The sequence below is a fragment of the Channa argus genome, chromosome 14 (genome assembly GCF_033026475.1).
Source record: "Channa argus isolate prfri chromosome 14, Channa argus male v1.0, whole genome shotgun sequence".
In the NCBI taxonomy this organism is placed as follows: domain Eukaryota; kingdom Metazoa; phylum Chordata; class Actinopteri; order Anabantiformes; family Channidae; genus Channa; species Channa argus.
In genome coordinates this window covers 18,395,501-18,407,891 of record NC_090210.1, presented here as the reverse complement: position 1 = coordinate 18,407,891, position 12,391 = coordinate 18,395,501, and the positions used below count along the sequence as shown (strand labels likewise).

Here is a 12,391-nt window from a genome sequence, read left to right as displayed (position 1 = left end):
ATTGGGGAATGTTGCATCAGGGAGGGCATCCGGTGTAGAAAGTGTGCCAAATCAACATGCGGCAAGGAGCCACTGTGGCGACCCTGATCTCACGGGATAAGCCGAAAGCACAAAAAAAAAGATCAGGAGAGAGCTAAAGATATGTTTACTCACTGAATCATTATGGACCACTGGAACTTCTAGGAACACGTATAGGAAAATAAAAACACGGAAAGTCAGCAGAATCAGTGTATCTGTCCAGTAAATTATAATCAAGGCCAAAAGCTGAAGAGGGGAAGCCTTACAACAGATCCAGCCTGACAGTCATCCTGAGTGTCGATGCACGTCAGGTCCATTTGTAGAGTCTGAACTTTGAAATAGTAATAAGTAGGACACTATCATCTTTGCGTTTATTTACAAGACATCTAACTTGCAAAGTGTCAACAGATGCTAAATTGAGGCACACATGTAGCTTTGTTGGTTAGATTAATAAGGTTTTTTGGGGGGGCTAGAGAATGTTATTGAGATCAAAACTTATTTTTTAAAAGACTTGCAATATACAGACCATGAAGAGCAAAATGTGACTGAGGTGGTCCATCAGCTCTCTCAATTTCAGTCATTGCTCTACTGTTGCTAACATCCAATGGCATAAACGGCAAAGTGGCAGCACAGATTCTTTAACAAAACACCAAAACCAATTCAACTCACTTTCAGACCAAAAGGTACATTTGTACGTACAGTATACACCGAAAAAGGTTGAAACAGATTAAGCCCAGTAAAAATCAGCAGTGCAAAATCCTTCGCAAAGACAGGACAGCTTTTGATCTTTTTACCTCTTGCCAAACATCACTTTTAACTGTTCAAGTTACTGGAGGTTATGTAATTGTGCCTATGAGTAAATAACATAATTATAAAATATATAAATTATGCAATTAAAGTAACAAAAAAACCGATTAAGAGTAGAGAGAAAGAAGAGACGGGGCTGCAGGAAACATGGCTCCTCAAATTTTTACACCTTTGCATCAGACTATGTGTGAGAGTTCAAGTTGTTATAGAGGTGTAAGAGGGTGAGATAAGAGGAAGGTGTAAGATATTTGATGAGCAGACCAGTGCTGCAGCTTATACAACAGCAGACACATTCAGCTATAAAAATAATGGTTTTCCCTGTAGTCGGCCAATTGAGTCACAGCCCCCCCAAAAAGTAATGTTTAACACATTTTAGCATTTTAGCAGATGGCTAAAAAACTTCAGATTGCTTCAGAAAGTATCCACACCTTTTACATTCTTCATTTTACTGTCATGTATATATTTTTTTAAATCTAAAAATAAAAAAATACAACTTTGAGATTTTGGACAAGGTTACAGCGCCAAATCTACTGTGAATATGCAAAGCCAGACTGATGGTTATGTCACTTCTGTGTGGCACAATTTCAGGAAATGGTGCACATATACATACTCATATAATTAGGCCAAACCTCAACCAACATCTGCAAACTTCCCTGGTCACCATCTTCTTGGCGAACTATGTAATTTAAGGACAATGTCAGTTTTCGCTGCTCTGTCATCAGACAATGGTTATAGAGAGTTCCTACCACCATACTCTCCATTCTTGAATCCCACTGGGAGATTATTTTCTGCAAAGATGGAAATGGATATGGTCATAGAACATCACACCAAGTGGCATTGCTTGATTCCCTTAATGCTGCGTGTGATGACATCCCAGCAGAAGTATAGCTGTGTTGCCAGAGGCAATGTCCTGTGTGAGGTGGATCAAACTCACTGGCTTTGCCTATACTGCAGAACAGCAGGTCTGCCATGTATTCTACTTTTAAAAAGTTAGAATTTCTCAGTTTATAATTTAAAACTATCAGAAAGTTGATTATTCTAGTATGTGCTGATTAGTGCAGTTATAGTGAGTGAGATGTGGAGAAGTGGTTATAATGTTTTGCCCGCCCTATTAAAAACCATGTAACATAATATGGTGTAATGTGAACCCACATGTGTAATATTTACATGCCGCAATGTCCAAATATTGTCCAGATTAGCAGAGGATGTTCATTTATCCGCCAGTTACCTCTGTCAATTTATTAAGGTTTCTAGTAACAGCAATGCAAAGTACTCTGTTCTCAGCCTTAGGATTTGCATGCATGGTTTATAAACATAGTTGATGAGGTTAGATATAGCAGTATGTCAGTATCTACCGTTTATCTCCTCTTCCTGTGTGATGAGTGCTGTGGCTTTGGCTAAACACAGGTGTGCTTGAGACTTGAAAGAGTCCTTTTAGTGTGAAAGACCAGTTTTAAAATGGCAAATGTTCTCTGCACCTAAAAAAGATACTGAAGGCAGACAAAATTCTATTTTTAAAACACAGACAGAAACTTCCTAGTAAGATGCTTTATGTAGCTTTACATCTTTATGCACTATGTACATGATTAATATTGGGTACCATTAGCTGGGGACCTTTGTTTCATAACTAGAAACTCTACTCTTAAAGCAGATTCCAGAAAATATTTTAATTGCTTTTGTTTGGAGAAAATAAAAATAAAAAATACATACAATACAATGATTATCCTAAAAACAAGTTGTTGTCACATCTGACTGGCCTGACACTGTTTGAAACGTGAGTAAGAAGCAAACCCACAAAGTAGTGGTTAGTGAGGCCTAAATACTGCATCTTAAAACCCCAAGGCACAATGAAACAAAGACAACAAAAAGAAGAAAACATGTGACACAGTGTCATGGATGAAATGCTGCTACACAGCCATTATGCTATTTAAAACGTTAACGCCAAACAGCAAGTTCCAGCCCAGAATTCTCTCAAACCTATTTTAGGACTCCTAAGCACACTGTCCACAATACCTCTGACAATGATCTGGCTATAAATCCTAAAATGGGAAGTAGGATCTTCTACCAAAACAAAATCAGTGGGGAAAATGTAGGAAATAATGGGACAAACACAGCATGTTTGGTTAAGAATGCATTAAATGATGATGATGGAAAACATGTTTGCCTGTATGGGTTTAGCTGCATAAGTGTGCACTAGCAAATTTAATAGTTTGGAAGATGGGTAATCTGGGAATAAGTTTACATGAACTTGAGAAACCTGGTTACTGTAAATATGATGCAGCAGATTCTTAATCTGAGTGTGTGTGTGTGTGTGTGTGTGTGTGTGTGTGTGTGTGTGTGTGTGTAGACTGACTTGAGTTAGACAAATACAGGCAGACAGACACAGCAGAGCTCCTTTTCACAGCACGTGTCCGAGCGCACTCTTATTTCTCACCCACGCCGATGTGCATTATAGAAACACACATTAGCCTTAGGCTGGTGATACCGAGGTGAAAGTCTGCAACCTTCACTCAAACTTATTTCAGCATTTTCTACCTCTGCTACCTGCCATTCTCCAACTTCCACATGTCCTCAGCCACCTGCACATTGTCTCTTTACATTTCATTACACCTGTCAGACTGCTTGTCCGTGTCTGCATTTGGGACCTCTTTTCAGTGCCCCTTACACTCTTTTTAAGGAACCCTTGTCTGTTTATTTGAATTTAGAATATTTTCATTTTGCCTTTGAAGCAAAATGGAATAGATGAAACGCATTTTTTTTGCTTCCTCCCTTTATCGCTCTGGCCTCCAGACTACTGCATGCATTCAGAGTGCAGGCCTGGAGTGAAGCCTGTCCAAACTCTTTAGGGGAATGTAGGTTAGAGAGCTCTCATTAGACATTCAGTGGACTAATGCTCAGTCTATGGGCCAAGTTGACGCAAGTCAGTTCAAGTGGATTAGACTGGCTGAGATTTGAGATGTTCTCATATGGATGCTTTCTGGAAAATAAGGAAGAGATTGAGCATTTCTTCTTCTGCTGTACAAGCCTTCTTGGAGTCCATCCAATCCTACCCTCATATTTTTAACTAATGCAATGATACGGTGCAATCTGGGCCTTTCACAAGCTTGTTTGTTTGATGGACAACTCTTGAACATGACTGAGATTATGCAGCCAGACTTGGATGTACTGTACATATTTGTAGGCAGCACCTCCCCTGTGGGATTATCACCAGCCAGATTAACTGGAAGCTTCTTTTGAACACAGTGAACTGAAGGAAAAGAGTCAGTGTAGGGAAACTGCACGCTAAATTCAATATGTACAACCTCGCTTCAGGCAAGTGAGTTAAACATTGGAACTGTGTATAATATCCCTCAGTAAAACACTTTTAATATGCCTTTCTCGGTTTGCTGCCTAACTGTAAAAATGTGCTCCACAATACATCTTAATACAAAGGGAATACTTCAATAGTTTGAGATAAATAACTTAATTTAAATAACTAATTTCTTGTTATTTGGATACTCCATAAATCTCAATCAACTCTTAAGCCTTTGAGGCAAGTTACAGTATACATCAAATGCACTGAAGTAAAGAAGTGTGGGAATGAAGTCTGCTCGGAGCGTTTGCTTTCTTAAGTTAAATCAGTCCGCCGTGCAGCTCAGAGGAGCGAACTACAAACCCACTGACCTGGTAACACTGTGCAAACACTGAAACCAGCTCCCATAATAGCACAGCAATAAAAAGAAGTCCACCAACACGCTCTGAAGTGCACAGGGAAAATGCAAGACCAGGCAATGATTGGGCAATGCTTTAAACTCACACACGCGCATACAAAGACACACTCCAGCCAACTGGCTGCATATCACATGGTTTTTAATAAAATCTGAATGTGTGAGTGGATATGTGAAGGTCCTTGCTTATTAGTGAAACAAGAAAAGGTTTCTTCAGTGACTTATATTTTTATATAATAACTTCTATGTCTCTACGCTGTAACAATATATAGTAATAATACCAATATAATAACTGCAGCTGCGAACAAAACATCGGATTCCCTTTTTTGAAAAAGCGTTTTTCCTGCATTTGCTAAGAAGTATATAAACACTGTTAATATTAACTTTGACTTTAATGAAACTGAATTTGAATTATTGATTGAATCCTTACAATCTATGACCTTACTATGACCTTACATGTCACGGTAATTTAACAATGTGCTCGCTCATCACTCATCTCGTAAAAACAGCTCGTAAAATTATTCAGCTTTCACAAATCTTTACAATTAAAAAACAAAGTAGTGGGAAATTTTATTTTTTTAAATTACTGCGAATTAAGCAGAAAAAGAAGGAGAAAGAAAGAAAGAAAGAAAAAAAAGGGCTGATGAGGGTGTTACCTTTCCAAAGTCTCGAACATCAAACAAATCAAAGGATTCAAATAAGTCACTTTTCTTCATCCCAAACACCTCACAGCAAGATGTCAGGAATGTCCGGATGTTCTTCAAGCACAGGAACTGAAAAAAATATTTACATAATCAATTTTATATCACCTGACTCCATTTGACAAATAACTTATTTGTGCATTGTATTTAGAGGCCAAACCATTTAATTCTGTTTAAATGTAAATGAAAGTCACACATAACCGGAACTCAGGGAATTTCATCCTGCCTTCACAAAAGTGAAGGTGAGTCACACACTCCGCAGACTGAAAGTGAAAAGTTTCACAAGGCAAAATGTAACCACTAACCATGTGCACTTTGGGTGTCACTTCCCATGAGGACTTGCATCTCAGTGGGAAGAAATGTTCATCCAGACAGTGTGACTATGGGTTGGGCTCTGGCTCAAGCCTGAGCAAACACTTAAATATCCACTTATGTAAAATGATCCAGGAATACTTTTACTCTTCCGAGTACATTATTAGGTGATGACTAAAACATTATTTACTGCAAATGTGATGATTTGCAGTAAATAAGAAACAGTAACAAGATTCTTGAGAACACAAAATCTCCTTTTTATCAGCTCATCAAGGAGGGGCCTGTAATCACTCCACCACCCCCTGGGGCCTCATTTGTCTGCAGAGGAAGTGCATGAACATTTAGCTTTTGCACCAACATCAAGCGCATACCCCTGAAAATAGTCCCAGCTCTGGTGCATTGTCTCTTGCTCAGCTTGTTTGTAAAGCATCATAAACCTATGCTCCCCTTATGTAGTTAAATTGGGAGTTACCTGATCTCATATTGAATTTAGGAATGAAGATACAAATTTTCAATGTCATTTTGATTTTTGAAAATGTAAAACTAAGTCAGTTCAATTAACTTAAGATATGTTTTAAGTTGTCCTAACTGGTCATTGTTACAGACATCGGTGGAAAGAGTTGGTAATAGAGCTTACACAAAGACGCAACACGGAAGGCCTCTCCCAGTAACATTTTCAAACTATAGCTGTGTGAAACAAAGGATTGAGTTCAATACCCACATCCATCAAATAAGCTGTACTTTTCCTGTTATAAAAAGAAACAACCATGACTTAATTGGCAAGTATTATAAAATTAATTTTTAAAGTTTGGATGATTCTAAGAAATTCCAGTTTGAGGCTTTATGCTGTTCACTTGAAGTGCAGAGGTTTCTTGATAATTTGGAAATGACTGTTCGAACGTTTATCATTTGTTTACATGGTATGCTTTTCCTGCTAAATTCATTATTTCATTATGTGTGCACATGTAAACAGATAATTAGCAAGTGGTAGTCCTGGACTCTCAAGGGGCCACAGGCAAAGAAGCGCATGGAGGGCTTAAGGGGATTTTAGGGCAGTGTGGTGTTCTGCATGTCTTCATTAGAGGTTTAAGGGAGCCAAAATAATAAGCCAACAGGGTCCCTTTTTTGCAAATTTTTGGGGGGTCCAAAAGTTGATGTGTTGCTTGATGTGCCTCTCCGGACGGTTAGCCTCTTTATTTAGCAACATTTAGCGCATATGGCGAACGTTCTCTTCAATTGTGTTCAGTTGTGTTCTCCTTCAAAAAATAGCAGAAAAGCAGAGAACATACTGTTTTCCCTGCCTGTTTTGTTCATGAGAATAAGAACTTTATATATGCAGCCAGGTCGCACATTTTCATCACTCTCGAACTTCATTTCGTTACTTCCAGGACGGTAGGTCAGCAGAGCACAATAAGGAGACCATTTAAAATCTGCAGCCCACTGACACACATGCTTTTCTTGACCAAAGTCAAGTGTTCACAGTGAGATGACCTACAGCTGCAGGCTATGACTATCCATTGTATGTGTTTGCTTTCAATGTGTGTCAAGGCACTAAAAGATAAGTGGACGTGCACTGAAAGAGGACATACTGAGTAGACCAGCACAACCGAATGCCCAACTAGAGCACAGGCTTTTATTTAAGGGAAAAATTTTGGAACGCAAAATTAGTGTTTATTGATGCATTCATTAATTATTTTGTATTAAAGGTATTACAGGGCGGCCGTAGCTCAGTTGGTAAGGCAGTTGACCATGGACCACAGGGTCTCCCCGCTCCCAGCTACATGTTAAGGTGTCCTTGGGCAAGACACTGAACCCCAGGTAGTTTCATGTCATTTTTTTTTTTTAGTTTATTTATTTTTTATTTTTTTGTCCTTTCGGTTTATCCTGTGAGTTCAGGGCCCTTCCTGACGCAACCCTCCCCAATTGCAACCTTCCCCCAATAAGGGGAATGGGCTGTTAGGGGTTCAGTGTCCTGCCCAGAGACACTTTGACATATAGCCGGGACCGGGGATCAAACCACTGACCCTGTGGTCCGTGGACGACTGCCTTACCAAGTGAGCTACAGCCACCCCACATGCTTCATGATTTTTTTTAATTAACCCTTTGCCAAAATGATTGTGTCTTCTAGGTCTGCTTATCTCGACTGTCTTCTAGGGCTGACTAGATTATATTCTTCCTAGATGATAAAGATCTAAAAACCTGCAATGTCGCCTGACTGATATGCGTCAATTTGTGCACAGGAAGTGTTGTATTTATCGTGACATATTACAAAGGCCTAAGAATTAATAGCTAGTGTTTTGATAAACAACAGATTTTAGCTGAGTTTGTTGGCACATAGAGAGATACACTGCTAGAAACATCTGTGTGGCATGGAACAAAAAATATATAATATATATATATATATTATATATATCTGACATTATTGTGATTTTTTTTTTGTTTTGTTGTGTTTTGCGCAAGCTTCGTTTAATCTTCTTCAAAAAGGATACAAGAGTTTTTTCTTCTCTTATTTTTGTCTCCTAATGGCTAACTACACATTGTAAGGATTCAAACTCAGTTGCAAACAAACACAATGGGTGGATTAAAGGCAGAATTATAACAGGAAGAGCAGTTAATTACCAGGAATGAATGGTACAGAGGTCAAGTGTTGGACTATTCCTTTGGATTTCACATCATGAGGGATGCTTAGCACTAAATCGACATTAATTAATACATTTTTGACTGCACAGATTTGTGAGAATGTGTCCGCATCAGTTGAGCCTGTCAGAGGTCGCTCTGCGGCCTTCATATTTACTGAGACATTTATCAGTTTGAAACAGTGCCAAAGAAATAAAGGGGTCCCCAACAAAGAAGTGAGACACATGTCTAGCACTAACTCAGTTCTATCTGTGCTTGCAGGTGTTTTAATCTAATTATTTGGTTTTCTGTGGCGTGCTGTTTAAAGACCGGCTTGTTCACCTCGTCCACAGTTCCTTTTTGAAAAGCAGTCACTTCATGTTTGCAACAACACATTTTGAAGTTAGTTTTCAAATGAGTGAGTAACGGAGACATACTAGTTTCTTATTAGAGTGCCTACTGTTGGCGTCTGGCCCTACGGGTTTGGTATTAAAGTGTCTGTTTATAAGCCAATTTGGGCTACTGTAGGTCGCCCTTTGGTCTCTTGGGTTCCTCGTTAGAATTACTCTACAGAAGTCAGTGTAGGACTGGCATGAGCGCATAACACGGCGGTGTGTACCTGTGACATCTGCGGCCTGAGATTGATCTCCTTCAGGTTGATGGTCTGAGGTCTAAGGTTGTTCAGCAGCTGACACAGCAGCACCCCGTCCCGCAGGGTCTGCGCTAAGTCGAACACCTGCGCCTTGTCCGCAGTCACACGGTGGTTCGCTGGCAGCACGTTGCAGCTGATCAGCCACTTAGTGCATTGCCTCCAATACTCCATAGTGTGCGAGCTTGATTTAAACAGAACAAACAAACAAAACAAACAACAGCTGCTTAACTCCGAATGTAGAAACTTTGTCCCAGTTTTAAACGCGTGCAGTGCATGATAGAAGCTGCGCTCGGCGCCGTCCGCTCGTCTCTCCAAACTCCAGCTTCGCCTCTGGAGGACACAACGACGAGCTGCAGCTTATAAGCGCTGCGCAGCTGGGACTGGCTGCCTTCAAACCCCCCTCGGTCTTTGTGAACTTCCCCTTCCTTCTTCTGTAATATGGCCTAAAAAGGTGGTGGTAAATCTCGTACACTATTAAACAAATCACTAATAATGACACACCAACTGGCTTTTAGACTGCGCGTTCTCCTGTCCTTCGTGCAGTTGTTGTCAAAGCTGCGCCTGTGTTGTCACATTGCTGAAGACGTTTTCTTGACTCACTTTGTTTTGTCTACTTCCATATGTTTTATAAAGTTGCAGTGCGTTGCGCTTTCATTGCCACCGTTTATCCCTTTCCTTCTGAAAAAAGATGCCAGGTTATACACCTGCAGAAACGAATGAAACACAGCTTTAATAGGTACCCTCATGTCATATTGAAATATTATGAATATTAGTTTACATTTGCTTACAACAGCCTCATAATTATTTACACTATGAATAATTTGTAGACCGTTATTTCCATTAATGTTGATCGATTATTTAGTCTATTAAAATCAGAAAATAGTAAATAAAATAAAAATGTTAAAATCAGCTTTTCCAGAGCCCATGATCTCTTAAAATTATTTAGCAATTTTTACCCACAACCCAAAATCCATGTGGATTATATCTTTGACAGGTGACTGTAATCTGATCCCTTTGTTGGGTTTATGTAGAGAAGTTCAACCAGATAGAAAGGATTCAAATCATCTAACAGAGACAGAGAGAAGGACATGGTCCCGTTACAGGACTTACGGTAGTTCACCATGACTGAGCCCACGATCTAAACACAGGAAGGAGGCTGAGGGATCCAATGTCTCGTTTGACCATGAGCGAGAGAGCCAGATGTTTCCTTGGACAGTGATCAGCTTAATGAAGATTAAGTACGTTAAGCTGTAAAACTTGCTCAACTTATCTTTTGCATTTACATAGGAAAAAACCTAATAATTCACCTCTTATGTTGTCCACCCTCCCAGTAAATTCTATTATAATAAATTGAGGATAACTACCATAAAAGTCAAAAACTGAGTCTCCTGGTCATATCTGATAAGCAGCTATTTTTTTTTTTTTTTTTAGTGGTATAGGGGAAACTGGAGTCATCAGAGGAAACCTATACGCAAGCATTCTTGCCATAGTTCTTATCTGAGTGAAAGCAAAAAAAATGGCAATAAAGTAATTACTTCGTATGCATTTTTGGATCCTAGCAGCACAGCTATGTTTTGCATGGATAAACATCTCGATGTGCTCAAGTTACATGATAAAAAGGTTAACCTCCTCCTTACAACTATGGGGGAAAACAAAGTCATGACTAGCAACATGGCAACAGAGTTGTTGGTAAGCCACCTGGAATCAGTCACTTCGTAGAGCTAAATTTGTTTTTTTCACAAAAGGATATTCCAGTGAGAAAAGACAACATCCTACAACAAGAAGATGCAAATAAGTGGCCACATCTTAAAGGGATGCAAATACCTCTCACTGGGCCAGAAACAGGATTGTTAATTGAAACTAATGTCACCAAGGCAATTGCACCAGAGGAAGACATTCCTAGTGTCAATAATGGGCCTTATGCAGTAAAAACTATGCTGGGATGGACGGTCAATGGGCCACTGAAAGAAGGTGATTGCAAAAGAACCAAAGATGAAGTAATGCAAGTTGTGTCAAATTGTATATCTGTTGCCAAGCTGGAAGACCTGTGGAGTCAGCAGTTTAAGTATGACTTTCCTGAGGGTAGTCAAGAGGAGGAGCAGGAGATGTCTAAGGCAGATTGTCTGTTCATAGATAGTGTAACAATCTGCTTGATTGGTAAATGGACAAACAATTGTGCTATAGCAGCACAGTGTGCTCCAACTTAGAAGAGGACGTTTCTCAGGAATCCCTCATTTAGTATTGATTATATTGCCTTCATGGATGATCCGATCACCAATGAATATGCAGTGAAGGTTCTAGATAAGGACCTTGGCGGCAGCAATGGAAAAGTTTGGTACATTCCTCATCATGGAGTGTATCATCCTAAAAAGAATATACTGTGCTTCAGGGAACCTCTACAATAATAATTGGTGTTCTGACTAGGCTTCTTCAAGGAGCCTGTGGCAATAGTGGTGGATGTGGAAGCTATGTTCCACCAGGTGACCTGAGCTACTCAGATTCTTGTAGTGGCCAGATGGAGACACTAGTCAGCTGATGGCAGAATACAGGATGGAGGTGTATCTGTTTGGAGCCACTTCATTGCCAAGTTATGCCAGCTATGCTCTCAGGCGATGTGCAGAGGACAACACACATCTGTTTGATGCTTGCACAATACATATGGTGCTACAAAACTTTTATGTGAATGTTAAAAAGGCAGAGGAGGACGCGATAGAAATAAAGGACTTAGATCTGGATCAAAATTAACTTCCAATGGAAATGGTATTGGGCGTGCAGTGGTGCATTCAGTCAGATCAATTCAAGTTTATGTCAAGGATACTGGATACCAAATGCAATCTCAGCCATTAGAAAGATTTTATCCAAGTGTAGAATCTGTTGAAGATTACATGGAGCAACTGGGTGGCAACAACTGGCAGACCTCCCATTTAATAGAGTCTTACCTGATGAACCAGCATTTACTAAAATAGGTGTTGATCATCATAAACAGTTGGCCAATCACTACACCTTCCAATTATCCAAATGACTTGGAGACAATGACACCAAATCACCTTCTTCTCTTAAAAACCTAACAGATCGATACCTTGGAAATTTCCCGAAAGATGATCTATACGCCCGCCGTAGATGGAGACAAGTGCAGTATATAGCAGATTTCTTTTGGAAACGTTGGGCTAAGGAAATTCTGCCTGAGCTCTAAAGGTGGCAAATATGATCACATGCAAACCGCAATTTTGTTCCTGGAGACATTGTGTTGATTGTTGATGAGTCAGCATCCCAAAACTCATGGGTGATTGGCAAAATCATCCACACAATAAAGGACGAATGAGGTCTAGTCCGTCAGGTGCATATCAAGACGAGGACCAGCGAGTTTGATAGACCCATAACCAAGATTTGTCTTCTCCAAGAATCAGAATGAGACAGTGGTAAAGACTGATCTCCTAAGGAGTTAAGAGCTGGTAAACCTCTGACACCCGATGAAAGAAGAGAGAACAACAATGAAGATTAGTCATGAGGGTTTGAAGTAATCGCATGATTTGTTTTTGTGTTTTTTGTGGATATGTCATTTAGTAATTGTTTACAAT

At 39.7% G+C, this 12,391-nt stretch overlaps 1 protein-coding gene across 4 annotated transcripts in view; it reads right to left on the bottom strand.

Moving 5' to 3' along the window:
* The window catches only part of LOC137098600 (guanine nucleotide exchange factor VAV3-like), a 47,981-nt gene extending 38,610 nt beyond the window's left edge, over window positions 1-9,371 (bottom strand). For 2 of the 4 annotated variants that reach the window (XM_067475006.1, XM_067475007.1), the window contains exons 1-2: window positions 8,781-9,364; window positions 5,189-5,305 (exon numbers count right to left, since the gene is read on the bottom strand). In XM_067475006.1, the coding sequence (XP_067331107.1) occupies window positions 5,189-5,305; window positions 8,781-8,984 (321 nt within the window). In that variant the 5' untranslated portion in view covers window positions 8,985-9,364. Of the gene's footprint in view, window positions 1-5,188; window positions 5,306-8,780 lie in introns of all 4 variants that reach the window. The other 2 variants (XM_067475009.1, XM_067475008.1) reach the window with 2 other exon arrangements.
* Between the last annotated feature and the right edge of the window lie 3,020 nt (window positions 9,372-12,391).